This window comes from Scyliorhinus canicula, chromosome 7, assembly GCF_902713615.1.
Source record: "Scyliorhinus canicula chromosome 7, sScyCan1.1, whole genome shotgun sequence".
In the NCBI taxonomy this organism is placed as follows: Eukaryota; Metazoa; Chordata; class Chondrichthyes; order Carcharhiniformes; family Scyliorhinidae; genus Scyliorhinus; species Scyliorhinus canicula.
In genome coordinates this window covers 104,723,386-104,738,066 of record NC_052152.1, presented here as the reverse complement: position 1 = coordinate 104,738,066, position 14,681 = coordinate 104,723,386, and the positions used below count along the sequence as shown (strand labels likewise).

General features: G+C 51.5%; 1 protein-coding gene across 1 annotated transcript in view; it reads left to right on the top strand.

Moving 5' to 3' along the window:
• LOC119969241 (protein FAM124A) overlaps positions 1–14,681 on the top strand; it is a 59,249-nt gene that overhangs the window by 24,830 nt on the left and 19,738 nt on the right. Inside the window, exon 3 of the mRNA XM_038802592.1 lies at positions 13,726–14,462. Coding sequence (XP_038658520.1) covers positions 13,726–14,462 — 737 coding nt within the window. The remainder of the gene's footprint in view (positions 1–13,725; positions 14,463–14,681) is intronic.

Genomic DNA, 14,681 nt, shown 5'->3' with positions numbered 1-14,681 from the left:
GGACACGGATACACAAATGGAACTTGAAAAGTCTGGTGGAGTCGAGTGGAGCCTGGTAGGGAGAGTCCAGATGATCAAAATGAACCTACCGCCCAGGTTCATTTTCCTGCTCTGATCTCTCCTGATCTACACCCCAAAGCCTTTTTCAACAGAGCAGATAAACTAATTATGGCGTCTGTGTGTGTGGGGTTGGGGGGGGGGGGGGGGGGGGGGGGGGGGGGGGGGGGGGGGGGGGGGGGGTGGGGGGAGAGAACCCGAGGATCCAAAAGAAGGTCTACAAAGGAAAAGAAACATGAGATCCAAACCTACAGTTCTACCACTGGGTAGCCACAGCAAAAAGAGGGGGGGAGGTGGTTAAGGAACTGGGAGCAGAGTGGGTGAAGATGGAGGAGGGTTCCTGCATAGACTCATAGAAATTACATAGAGTGCAGAAGGAGGCCATTTGGCCCATCAAGTCTGCCCCGGCCCTTGGAAAGAGCACCATACTTAAGCCACACCTCCACCCTATCCCCGTAACCCAGTAACCCCATCTAACCTTTTTAGACACTAAGGGTAATTTACCGATCAGTCCACCTAACCTGCACATCTTTGGACTGTGGGAGGAAACCGGAGCACCGGAGGAAACCCACGCACACACGGGGAGGACGTGCAGACTCCGCACAGACAGTGATCCAAGCCGGGAATCGAACCTACTTCCCTGCAGCTGTGAAAAGCAACAGTGCTAACCACCGTGCTATCGTGCCGCATTGGGATGCCCCTCGAGCCCTAGTCTCAACTGCTCTTCTCCCCCCCCCCCCACAGCCAAGCACTCCAGAAGCCCAGTGGTAGTAGCCATGCTCCGGACATGGTACCAAATGAGGCAACACATTGCCCACCACCAGGGCCCAGATCTGCAACAACCACAGGTTTACTCCCGCTGTTGCTCGTTATGCTTTCCCTTAATTTGCTCTGTTTTAATTACCTTTGCTCAAGAGTCGCCAGGTATCTTTCTGATGCCACCACAGGGTTCAAAGCCGAATACTGATCAATGACTCGATACACCAGTTAGTAAGTTTGAAATCAATACACATTTATTTACACACACAGTCAATTATTACTCATGCACAAACTCTACTCGCTAAACTACAACTACTACTAAAAGCCTATACTTAGCTTCGAGTGGCCCACTCAGTCAGAGGAACAATGGCCGTTGTCCGGTTCTGATACTGCTGGCTTCGAACTGGTATAGAATAGTAGCTCGGAGCGCCTATCTCGTAGCGTGCGTTGACCTTAGACTTACTTGGTTGGTGCTTGGCGGGCCTCTCGTCACTGAGAGCCAAGGCCAAGGTGAAGAGATCTTCCAAGAGCTTCCAAGAGCTACCAAGAGAGCGAACTGACCTTGGGGACTCTGCTTTATAGTCCCCAGGGTTTTGCGCCCTTCTGGGCGGACCCCGGACTGGGTCCCAATTAATTGGACCATGTCCCAATCGTTCGTATTGATTTTCTCCAATACCGGGGTTGTTCCCTGATCGTTGGGCGGGCCCTATGTAATCGTTGGCCTGCCTTTGTTTTAGCTTTCACTGGCTAGTCTGTCCTGGTCTCGATTGTTTCAATGTTTCTTTTTGTCCCCGGAGATAGCTCATTACTATGCTAATGGCTATTGATTTCAGTTCTGTCTGGGCTCTGCAGGTCCTAATACACAGGAAACCTTGCACCTGCTTGTTTTCTCTAGTGCTGTCCATTTTTCCCTGCGCTCTTTGCGAGTGTCCATTTTGGAATCGGGACGTGGCCACCCCAGGTGGCTACACCACAATAATGGATGCCACCTTCAAGAGGTGGAGACAGGACAAGGGGACACTGCTGGTTAAGGACATGAGCATGGACGACAGAGTAGTGACATTTGGGGAACTCACAGAGATATTCAGTTGCCAAAAGGAAACAAGCTCAGATCAAAGAGATCTTGGAATACAGGTTCATAGCTCCTTGAAGATGGAGTCGCAGGTGGACAGGGTGATGAAGAAGGCATTCAGCATGCTAGGTTTTATTGGTCAGAATATTCAATACAGGAGTTGGGACACCTTGTTAAAGTTGTCCAAGACATTGGTAAGACCACACATGGAATACTGTGTTCAGTTCTGGTCACCCTATTATAGGGGGGATATTGTTAAACTAGAAAGAATGCAGAAGGGATTTACGAGGATGCTACCAGGACTTGATGGTCTGAGTTATAAGGAGAGACTGGGTAGGCTGGGACTTTTTCCCCTGGAGCGTAGGAGGCTTTGGGGTGATCTTATAGAGGTCTATAAAATAATGAGGAGCATCGATAAGGTAGATAGTCAACATCTTTTCCCAAAGGTAGAGCAGTCTAGAACTAGAGGGCATAGGTTTAAGGTGAGAGGGGAGAGATACAAAAGAGACCAGAGGGGAAATATCTTCACACAGAGGGTGGTGAGCATCTGGAACGAGCTGCCAGAGGCAGTGGTAGAGGTGGGTACAATTTTGTCTTTTAAAAAGCAGTTAGACAGTTACATGGGCAGGGTTGGTGCAGAGGATATGGGCCAAATTCGGGCAAGTGGGACTAGCTTAGAGATAGAAACTGGGGGGCATGGACCAGCTGGGCTGAGGGGCCTGTTTCCATGCTGTAAACATCTATGACACTATGACATCCAGGTCAAAAGCTTCCTCTGTAAGGAAATAACGACGTACGCCCACATACCAGGACACTCATTAGTTGAAGACCTAGGGAACGGAAACTGTACATAGAACATAGAACATAGAACGATACAGCGCAGTACAGGCCCTTCGGCCCTCAATGTTGCACCGACATGGAAAAAAACTAAAGGCCATCTAACCTACACTATGCCCTTATCATCCATATGCTTATCCAATAAACTTTTAAATGCCCTCAATGTTGGCGAGTTCACTACTGTTGCAGGTAGGGCATTCCACGGCCTCACCACTCTTTGAGTAAAAAACCCACCTCTGACCTCTGTCCTATATCTATTGCCCCTCAATTTAAGGCTATGTCCCCTCATGCTAGCCACCTCCATCCGCGGGAGAAGGCTCTCACTGTCCACCCTATCTAACCCTCTGATCATTTTGTATGCCTCTATTAGGTCACCTCTTAACCTTCTTCTCTCTAACGAAAACAACCTCAAGTCCATCAGCCTTTCCTCATAAGATTTTCCCTCCATACCAGGCAACATCCTGGTAAATCTCCTCTGCACCCGTTCCAAAGCTTCCACGTCCTTCCTATAATGAGGCGACCAGAACTGTACGCAATACTCCAAATGCGGCCGTACTAGAGTTTTGTACAGCTGCAACATGACCTCATGGCTCCGGAACTGTAGGAACCTGTAAGGGTGCCTGTTGGAGGAGGTACACTTCTGCCAGACGAGACAAGAAACAAATGTGAGGAGGAACTAGGCATAGACATAGGGGAGGGCTCTGGATCGAAGCATTGCCCGGGGCAAACACAACCTCCACGTGCGCAGGGCTGAGCCTAATGCAGCTGAAGGTGGAGCACAGGGCGCACCTAACAAGAACCCGGATGAGTAGGTTCTTTCCGGAGGTGGAGAGCAAATATGAATTGTGCCAAGGAGGCCCAGCCAACCACGCCCACATGTTCTGGACCTGCCCCAGACTTACCAGGTACAAGGCAAGCTTTTTCGAGGCAATGTCCAGGATTATGGAAGTGTGGGTGGAGCCATGCCCAAACGTGGCAGTCTTCGGGGCCTCAGACCAGCCCGAACTCTTCATGCGGGTAAGCGCCCGATGATCAGATGCTCAGGAGGGTGGTGCTCCAGAGAGGCAAGCAGGGGGCTTGGCCTTACTAAACGTTCAATATTACTAATGGGCGGTGATGTTCGATCAATAACTCTTGAAGCGAGATTGGATGACAATTGAAGGCTTTATTGTACTAGATGTTTCCCCCAGCAGCGCAGTTACAGACTGCAGCTGCTGGGGAGACACAGGCTCTTATACTCCGCCTTACTGGGCGGAACCAGCAGGCAGGCTTCACCAATGATATAGCTGTCTCAGGTACCTCCCACACCAATGATCTTACAGCATCAACCTGGGTACATTAATACCCCTAATACCGACTACCACATTCACCCCTTGTTAAAAAAAGAGTCTGGCGGGGGTGGTGGCCTTGCGTTATACGGTGGTAGAGGTTGAGATTATGGTGGTACCCGTCAGTGGTAGTGTTTTGTCTTGTTACATGTCACAACTATTTACAGTATTTATTTACATGTACATATCAAAATGAAGCAATTAGTCGATCGGGGACCCTGGTCGTCCTCTGTGATCGTCGAAGTTTCGGCAGTGATGCTGGCGCCGGCTAGGGCATCCGTGACTCCGGGAGCGTGACTTCGGTTTCTTCGGTAGCTTTATCACCCTTGGATCGGACCAGTGGGAGAACTGATCCACCTGGAAAGGGGGCGGCCGTGGGGTTCGCCGGTGGGAGGGAAGGTGGGGGGGGGGGGGGGTTCTGTGGGTGGGGATCCAGCAGGCGCAAGGTCCCGGAGGGAGACCGTATCCTGTCGGCCGTCGGGGTGCGCCACGTAGGCGTACTGAGGGTTAGCGTGAAGGAGGTGGACCCTCTCGACCAATGGGTCCGACATGTGCGCCCACACGTGTTTGCGGAGCAGGATTGGTCCAGGAGCTGCCAGCCAGGTTGGGAGCGAGGTCCCAGAGGAGGACTTCCTAGGGAAGACAAGGAGACGTTCATGAGGTGTTTCGTTGGTCGTGGTACACAGCAGTGATCGGATGGAGTAGAGTGCATCGGGAAGGACCTCCTGCCAGCGGGAAACTGGGAGATTCCTGGACCGTACGGCCAGTAGGACGGTCTTCCAGACTGTTCCGTTCTGCCTCTCTACCTGTCCGTTTCCCTGGGGGTTATAACCGGTTGTCCTGCTTGAGGCAAAGCCCTTGCTGAGCAGGAATTGGCGCAGTTCGTCGCTCATAAAGGAGGACCCCCTATCGCTGTGGACGTAGGCGGGGAAACTGAACAGTGTAAAGATACTGTGGAGGGCTTTTATGGCGGTGGCTGCGGTCATGTCGGGGCAGGGGATGGTGAATGGGAACCGGGAGTACTCGTCAATCACGTTCAGGAAGTACGTGTTGCGGTCGGTGGAGGGAAGGGGCCCTTTGAAGTCCATACTGAGGCATTCAAAGGGACGGGAAGCCTTTACCAGGTGCGCTTTCTCTGGCCTGTAAATGTGCGGCTTTGGCAGTTCCTGGTGGCGGTCCTGACCTCCTCGATGGAGTAGGGCAGGTTGCGGGTCTTGATGAAATGGAAGAATCGAGTGACCCCCGGGTGGCAGAGGTCCTCATGGAGGGCCCAGAGTCTGTCCACTTGTGCGGTGGCACATGTGCCGCAGGATAGGGCAAGAGGAGGCTCGTCTAGCTTCCCGGGACGATACAAGATCTCATAGTTGTAGGTAGAGAGCTCGATCCTCCACCGTAAGATCTTATCGTTATTTATCTTGCCCCGCTGTGCATTATCGAACATAAAAGCAACAAACCGTTGGTCAGTGAGGAGCATGAATCTCCTGCCGGCCAGGTCATGCCTCAAGTGCTGCACAGCTTCTACTATGGCCTGGGCCTCCTTTTCAACCGAGGAATGGCGGATTTCTGAAGCGTGGAGGGTGCATGAGAAGAAGGCCACGGGTCTGCCCACTTGGTTGAGGGTGGCCGCCAGAGCTACGTCGGACGTGTCGCTCTCGACTTGGAATGGAAGAGATACGTCGATTGTGTGCATCGTGGCTTTTGCAATGTCCGCTTTGATGCGGCTGAAGGCCTGGCGGGCCTTCTTTCAGTAGCTGCTGGACTTGCAACCTAATGAAGGTCCGGTCCCGGGCACTGTACCGTCTGCTCCTGGTGGCGACGGGTTTGCAACCTGGGGTGAGGTTCGCAAACAGGAAACGCGGGTCAACCTTGAGGATCGCGAGGCTGCAGACAGTGAGGGGGGGGGGGGGTATAGGGCAGCCAAATTTAAAGGTTAAGCTCTGGAGGTTACATTAGAAGTCTAACCCTAGGAGCGTTGCAGCGCAGAGATGAGGAAGGACATAGAGTCGGAAATTTTTTAATTCCCTTTCCTGGACCGTGAGGTTAGCTACGCTGAACCCCTTGATCTCTACAGAGTGAGACCCAGAGGCCAGGGAGATTCTTTGGTTAACTGGGTGTATGGGAAGTGAACAACGCCTTACCGTGTTGGGGTGTATGAAGCTCTCTGTGCTCCCGGAGTCGATCAGGCAGGATGTTTTGTGTCCGTTGATGAGCACGGTTGTCGTCGCGGTGGAGAGCGTTCGGGGCCGAGACTGGTCCAGGGTAAAAGTTGAAGATTTTCCTCAGGCGGTGTGTGGTTATCCGAATCGGGGTCCTGAGACTCCAGCCAAGATGGCGGCGCCCACGGGTCACACATGGCTGGGGGTGTGCAAGATGGCGACGCCCACGCGTCGCACGTGGTCCCTGGGCAACAAGATGGCGGCGCCCAGGGCTCGCACGTGGCCCGGGAAAACAAATATGGCGGCGCCCGCTGTCTGCACGTGGCCCGTGGAGAGAGTTGTGATGGAGTTGTGAGGGGATGGGGGATGCAGTACCAGAAGTGCGCTGTAGAATTCGTCTAGCGATTCCCCCGGGATTTGTAGCCTGGTAGCTAGCAGATGTCGGGCCTGGACCTGGTTTACTGGGTGAATATTGTGTCCTTTCAACAGGGCCATCGTGGCCTCGAAGTGTCTGCATCCTCGATGAGGGTGTAGATCTCTGGGCTCACCCTCGAGTGAAGAACTTGCAGTTTCTGGTCCTCCGTGGGTGTAGTTGTGGCCGTCCTGAGGTACCCGTTGAAGCACGCCAACCAGTGTTTGAATGTTGCCGCTGAGTTTGCTGCATGGGGGCCAAGTTGCAGACACTCCGGCTTGATGCGGAGCTCCATTCTTTAAAATCTAGTCCAATAAATTGATGCTCGATCAATAACTCTCGAAGTGAGATTGGATGACAATTGAAGGCTTTATTGTACTAGATGTTTCCCCCAGCAGCGCAGGTACAGAATGCAGTTGCTGGGGAGACACAGACTCTTATACTCCGCCTTACTGGGTGGATCCAGCAGGCAGGCTTCACCAATGATATAGCTGTCTCAGGTACCTCCCACACCAATGGTCTTACAGCATCAACCTGGGTACCGTAATACCCCTAATACCGACTACCATAGGCGACTAATGCTGAAAAGGTGCTGGAGTGGTACGGGGATTGGGAAGAGCTTTGGGTCTGGGTGGAATCAGAGTCTGTGAGGAGGGCAAGCCTGGAGGCATTGGTAACATCTCCTCTCCGGGTGTTGCCAAAGAAACACTTGACTAACCCGGTGGTAGTGGCCATGTTAAAAATTTGGAAACATCTCCATCAACATTTTCTTTTTAACAAACAATTTTATAGAGGTATTTTAGGCATATAGAAAAAGTCACATTGTACAGTACAAAAAAAAAGACACAAATTAAACATAGTGCAAACCATGGCTCTGTTCACGCACGGACCTGCCTCAATATCCCCCTACTCTACTCTACTCTCCCCTAGCTCTCTCTCCCTCCCCCCCCCCCCCCCCCCCCCACCCCACTGACGCTTACTCCTCTGCGAAGAAGTCAATAAATGGCTGCCACCTTCAGGCAAACCCTCTCAAGGCGAACTTGACTTTCTCCAGGCCAAGAAAGCTCGCCATGTCCGATAGCCACACCTCAGCCCTCGGGGGCTTTGAGTCCCTCCATGCTAACAGTATTCATCGCCGGGTTACCAGGGAAGCAAAGGCCAGAACGTCGGCCTCTCTCTCTTCCTGGACTCCCGGGTCCTCCAAAACCCCAAAGATTGCCACCTCCGGGCTCATTACCACCCCAGTTTTCAATACCCGGGACATATCTGCGAATCCCTGCCAATCCCCCCTGAGTTTAGGGAACGACCAGAACATCTGTACATGGTTAGCCAGCCCTCCGGCGCATCGAGCACACTTGTCCTCCAGCCCGAAGAATCTGCTCATCCGGGCCACCGTCATGTGGGCCCGGTGCATGACCTTAAACTGGATCAGGCTGAGCCTAGCGCATGTTGCAGTCGTGTTTACTCTGCTCAGGGCTTCTGTCCAGATACCATCCTCCATCTTCTCCCTGAGCTCCTCTTCCCACTTAAGCTTCAGGTCCTCGGTCTGCGTATCCTCAGCTCCCATTAGTTCCTTGTGGACGTCTGAGACTCTAACCTCTCCCACCTCTTCCCTAGAAACTACCCTGTCCTGCCTCCCCTTTGGTGGGAGACATGGGAAGGACGGCACCAGTCTGCATACAAAATCCCGCACCTGTAAGTATCTAAAGTCATTCCCTCTCGCCAGCCCAAAACTCCTCCAACGCCCTCATGCTCAGAAAGCTCCCTTCCAGGAACAGATCCTCCATCCTCACAATCCCCGCCCTCCTCCACAGTCAATACCCCCCCCCCCCTGTCCATGTTCCTCGGGACAAATCGGTGGTTGCCGCAGATTGGGGTCCACACCGATACTCTTACCTCCCCTACATGCCTCCTCCACTGGCCCCAGATTCGAAGAGCCACCACCACTATTGGTCCTCTCCCAAACCAACACCGCATCCACCATCCATTTCCTTATCATCGCCATGTTGGCCGCCCAGTAATAGTTGCTGAAGTTCGGCAACGCCAGCCCCCCTTCTCCTCTGTTCCTTTCAAGCATCAGCCTCTTCACCCGCGGGGACTTCCCTGCCCATACAAATCCCAGAATAATTTTATTCAGCCTCTTACCTTCCCGTACCAGCCTCCCCGGACAGGCGCCGGAATGTGGCGACTAGGGGCTTTTCACAGTAACTTCATTGAAGCCTACTCGTGACAATAAGCGATTTTCATTTTCATTAAAGAAGGACCGCGGGATAAAGATGGGGATCCTGACCAGGGCCACCAGTCCATCCACCAACCCCCTCCCCACTCTTGGGAAGCCATGATGTGGAGATGCCGGCGTTGGACTGGGGTGAGCACAGTAAGAAGTCTTACAACATCAGGTTAAAGTCCAACTTAACCTGGTGTTGTAAGACTTCTTACCGTACTCTTGGGAAGGTCAGTCCGTCCAGGAATCGCCTCATCCCCCCCCGGTTCCCCAGGGGACTCCGAAGTGTACTGCTTCCTATAAAAGTCCCTAAAGACCTTGTTCAGCCCTGCCGGGTCACCCACTAGATTACCCTCCCCATCCACTACCCTCCCTATTTCCCTAGCCGCTTCCCTCTTCCTTAATTGCTGCACAAGCATTCTACTGGCCTTCTCCCCATGCTCATAAATCCTGCCTTTTACCTTTCTAAGCTGCTCTACAGCCTTCCCTGTAGTCAGCACCCCAAATTCGGCCTGCAGCCTCTGTCGTTTCCTGAGTAACTCTGGCCTCGGGGATTCCGCGTAACTCCTGTCCGTCCGGAGAATTTCCTTAATCAGTCGGTCCGGCTCTGCCCTGTCTGTCCTGTCCCTGTACGCCCGGATTGAAATCAGCTCCCCTCTCACCACTGCCTTCAGCGCCTCCCAGAGCACCGCTGCCGAGACTTCTCCAGTATCGTTCACCTGCAGGTAATTCTGCATGCATTTCCTCAGCCTCTCACACACTGCCTCGTCCGCGAGTAATCCAACTTCCAGCCTGCATGGTGGGCGCTTACAAACCTGCAGGTCTACCCAGTGCGGAGCATGGTCCGATATGGCAATTGCCGAGTACTCTGCCCCGACCATTCCGGCCAGCAGGTCCCTACTCACAACAAAGTAGTCAATTCGGGAATACACCTTGTGGACGTGGGAGTAGCACGAGAACTCCCTCGCTTCCGGATGGCTAAATCTCCATGGATCTGCTCCCCCCGTTTGCTCCATAAACCCTCTCAGTTCCTTTTCCATTGCTGGCAACCTGCCCGTTCTTGAGCATGACTGGTCCAGGCTCGGGTCCAGGTCTGTATTAAAGTCCCCGCCCATGATCAGCTTACGCGAGTCCAAGTCGGGGATCTTCCCTAACATCCTCCTAATAAAATCCATATCGTCCCAATTAGGGGCGTACACACTGACCAGGACTACTCTCACCCCTTCGAGCTTACCCCTCACCATAACAAATCTGCCACCCCCATCCACGACTGTGCCCTTTGCCTCAAATTGTACCCTTTTATTAATTAGGATCGCAACCCCCATTGTCTTAGAATCAAGCCCCGAATGCAAGACCTGACTGACCCAGCCCTTCCTTAACCTAACCTGGTCTGCCACTTTCAGGTGCGTCTCCTGCAGCATGACTATGTCTGCCTTCAGAACTCCGTCAACATTTTCATTTGGAAGCTGCCTCAAGGATAGCTCCCATCTGTGTAAACCACTTATTCGAGCCTGCAAGGCTGGATGTGAGGCTTAGGGACTGGAAGGAAAAAGGCTTGGAGAAGGTGGGAGATTTATTCTGAAAGGTCAGTTTGCTAGCCTGGGGGAGCTGAAGCAGTAATATGGGCTCATGGACGCTGATGGGTTCAGATACCTCCAGGTGCGTAACTGGGTCAGAAAGTTCTTTCCAGCCTTCCTGGTGAAGCAGCCTCTACCTTGCTCGAGCAGATTTTATCCTGCTCGGGGTCGGAGGTGCCCATTACTTTGGGCCAAAATCAGCGGATAATGGGGGAGGGGACGGGTTCGGTTGAGGGAGTGAAGGCAAAGCGGGGGCCAGTTTTGGAGAAGGAGGTTTGGAGCGAGGCACTGAGGAAGGTGAACACAACCTCATCCTGGGCGAGGCTGAGTCTCATTCAACTAAAAATAGTGGGCTGGATTCTCCGATTTTCAGGCTATGTCCTGACGCTGGCATGGGAAAGGTGGCGTTTTACGATGCAAAAAGGCTACTGATCCTCCGTTTGGTGGAGGGGGGGGGGGGGGGGGGGGGGGGGGGGGCTAGCAGGCAGGCACCCGGGTCTAGCTGCCGATACAGCCAGAGAATTGCCGGGTCCGTGGCCGCACATGTGCATGGCAACGGCCGCGCCGTGCAACATGTCGCCAGCCACGTGTGGACTCGGCCTGGAAAATAGTGCCCCTCCTTTGGCTGGTTCGCGATCCCTGGACCACCCCCCACCAGTGCCCCAAGCCCCTGCCAGAGTCCCTCCTGTCCGCTGATCGGCTCTCCCCCGACTGTGGCGACGCTAGACTGAGTCCGCAGCCGCCACGCCGAGTTCCTGACAAATAATAGCATGAAAGACCCAGGCGGTCGGGAACTCGGCTAGTCGGGGGCGGAGCATCGGGGGGAGGTGAGGCCATCGATACGGCGCGCGGTGTACTCCTAGAGTACGTCGTTTTGGAAGGGGCAGAGCACCACGAAAGCGGCGCCGCCCCAATTTCGTTGGAAACGGGGATTCTCCGGCCGATCGGCGAACGAGATTTCGGCTTTGGTGACCGGAGAATCCCTCCCAGTGTTTTGAGCACATCTCACGCCGGTTTTTCAATGGGATGGAGGAAAGCTGCGATCTTTGTTCTTGGGGGCTGGCACACCACGAGCACATGTACTACTAGTCGTGCTCAAAGCTGGTCGGCTTCTGGAGGTCCTTCTGTGAGACTATGTCGGCAATCCTGAACATTGGGTTGGAGTCTTGCCCTCTGGCAGTGATATTTTGGGTTTTGGTTGTGCTGGATCTCCAGACGGGGTCGGGGGCAGACGTTCTAGCCTTTGCATCATTTGTAGAAAGGAGGTGGATCCTCTTAGGCTGGAGGTTGACTACACCCCAAGCGTCTTGGTGCACCTGAGTGACCTGATGCAGCTTTTACACCTCAAGAAGGTCAATTTAACGGTGAGAGGGTCGGTGGAAGGGTTTTACCGTAGATGGCGGCTGTTTATATTGTACTTTTTGGTTACTGTTAGCTGTTGGGGGGGGGGGGGGGATAGTGTGGATGGGGGGTTAAGTTTATATTGTTGTGGGGGGGGGGGGGGGTTATTACTGTTCTTGTGTGCTGCTGTTTGGTTTTTGTAAACTTTGCATAAAAATTGTTAAAATTTAAATTTTAAAAATTCCCCCCAAAAAATTAAATTCAATATGTGGATGAAGGAAAATGACAATAAGGTTATATGGGAACAGGGCAGTTAAATAGGATTGGGACAGTTTGTTTCTGCAAACAGTGTTATGGTCCGGTTCAGGACTAGTAACATATGTTTACAGTAGACAAAGTTGGAAATCCCAGTTATCCACTAGGAGGATCAAGCCGCAAGATTTCATTGTTTTAAATAGCAAGACAATCTACTGTACAACGTCAGAAAAGTAAAACAATTTACAATGTCTAACTTATACTCTAACATTCAGAATTAACATGAGGCACATATGAATTAACAGGCAAATTGTTGTTGCACACACACCACACTGCATATTAAATGGTAAATGCAACCAAGACAGATCCCATGGATTTTTCAACAACTTAGCCAGATGTCAGTGACCACTGTGAGTCACAATATGTCATTTAAATGTTGTCTCCTTCACAAGGGATTCGGCCCATCACTTTTGAAAATCTAGGTTCAGAATTCCTTTAAAAACTACTTTGACTCAGACTGCCTCAATAATCACAAAGCTGCACGCCCACCTCTAATTACCAGCACACTTCTAACTCTTTTGCAAACTGTTAGCTTCACTAAGCTGTCTTCTCTGCGAGCTGCACACTGCACAAGGTCCGAACTGCAACTAACCATCTCTCTCAGCAAGCACACAGATAAATTGAAACCAGAGAACCGTCTCAGACTCCACCCTCAGGTTCACTGAATGCTTTTAAACTAATATAAGTACAACTCCTGAAACAAAACTTTTCTCTGGACGGCGCTTCTTTGCAAGCAGTTTGGATGTCACTTGCACAACTCTCTAACTAAGTAAGCCCACCTGCTGTTTTCGAATCTTACCTTTCTAGCTGTAACCCTTAAGTGTAATAGATTCCAAGCTGCTTTAGTTGCATTTGTCCCATTTTTTTGCAGTTAAACTTTAATCTTCCCAGAACTAAAATTTACCACTAAACTATTACCATGAAGCATGAACGAGATATCCATCACAAGGGTAAACATGGATAGGTCTGTGGATTAGCACTGTATGTGCTGTAATCTCTATGTCTTTAAATGCTGAATCAACCCAATATTGCTATTGCGATAACACCAAATTGGGAATGTTTGTATACAGAATTTATTATTCCAGTCCTGCAAGAAAGGATGTTATCTCAATACTGACAAAGACGCAAGGTGGATTTTCAGGTTTTTCTCTTTTACGAACTTTTATGATGTTTTGTGCTGGCTTTCCTCCGGGGATTGGATTTTCACAACCTGTGTGCCATTCTCCCTGATCTTAGTGCTTAGTGCTCTCACAGTCGGCACACTTATTGCTTCAGTCCAGCCAGTCTGTACAATTGCTTATCCAATTGCTCCAAAGATTTAAATTTGAGTGGATTAATCTAAGACAAGGTAACAAAGGTAAAATGAAGTTTTCAGTGAATTGTTGCGATTTGGAATGTATTGCCTGAAAAAGTAGTGGAAGCAGGTTCAATAGTAACCTTCCTAAGGGAATTAGATGGATAGTTTAACATAGATTAACATAGTTAGATGGATAGTTGAAAGGGAAATATTTGCAAGGCGAGCAGGTGAGTGGAACAAAGCACAAACAGCCAGCCCAGGCACAATGAGCTGAATGGCTTCTTTCTGTAAGGTTCTGCTGCGCCAATAATTCTAATGTCTTTCCCTTCTCTTCCTTTCTCTGTGTGCAGGTGAGCTGTCCTTGGAGGACGTGCCGGATCCCTTCCTGGTCACCATGCACATCATCACCGACCCAGGAAACTCAGCCACCCTGCAGGGAGCAGTCGACAGCCTCATAACATGGATCAACCCCAACTTGCGACTCTTCATCGCCTCTGAGCACGGCTCCTCACAGCTGATGAGGACAGGCAGTGGGGGCAGTGCTGCCCACCTGGCGTTGGCTGTGATTGTCTTCGTCCATGAAGAGTGTGAGCAACGGATTTCGCAGCTCCATGAGCATTTCCTCCATCCCCCGTGGCAATACCACCACACCGAGTGTGTTAAGGGCAGGATTCTCCCTTACATGCCCAGGAACCAGGACTTCTTCACTCTGGCCAATCAGACGGCTCTCTGGGCTGTCAGGCAGGTGCACTATGGGAAAGAGATCATCCGCTTCACCATTTACTGCAGCTATGACAACTTTGTTGACATGGTGCGGATGTACCAGCTGATCCTGAGAAGAGAGTCGTCTAAACGGAAGTCTGACTTTGTCTTCTTCACTATCTACTCCAACACGGAGGTTGATATTCAGCTATCACTGAAGAGGCTCCCAAAGGGTCAGTGCCCCACCCCCACCGAATCAGCCCTGCTCGAATTCAGAGTTCACAACATTGGACACCTCATCCCACTCCTGCCCAATCCCTGCAGTCCAATCAGTGACTTGAGGTGGCAAACGGAAGACTGCGATGGCAACAAGCTCCTGTTGCAGGTAATACCACCCTCTGCTGCAAAGTGGAAGGAATTGCTGGGGTTGGGGGTAACATGTTCATCCCCCTTGCCGATGTAATAATAATAATAATCTTTACTATCACAAGTAGGCTTACATTAACAGTTCAATGAAGTTACTCTGAAAAGCCCCTAGTCGCCACACTCCGGCGCCTGTTCGTGTACACAGAGGGAGAATTCAGAATGTCCAATTCACCAAACA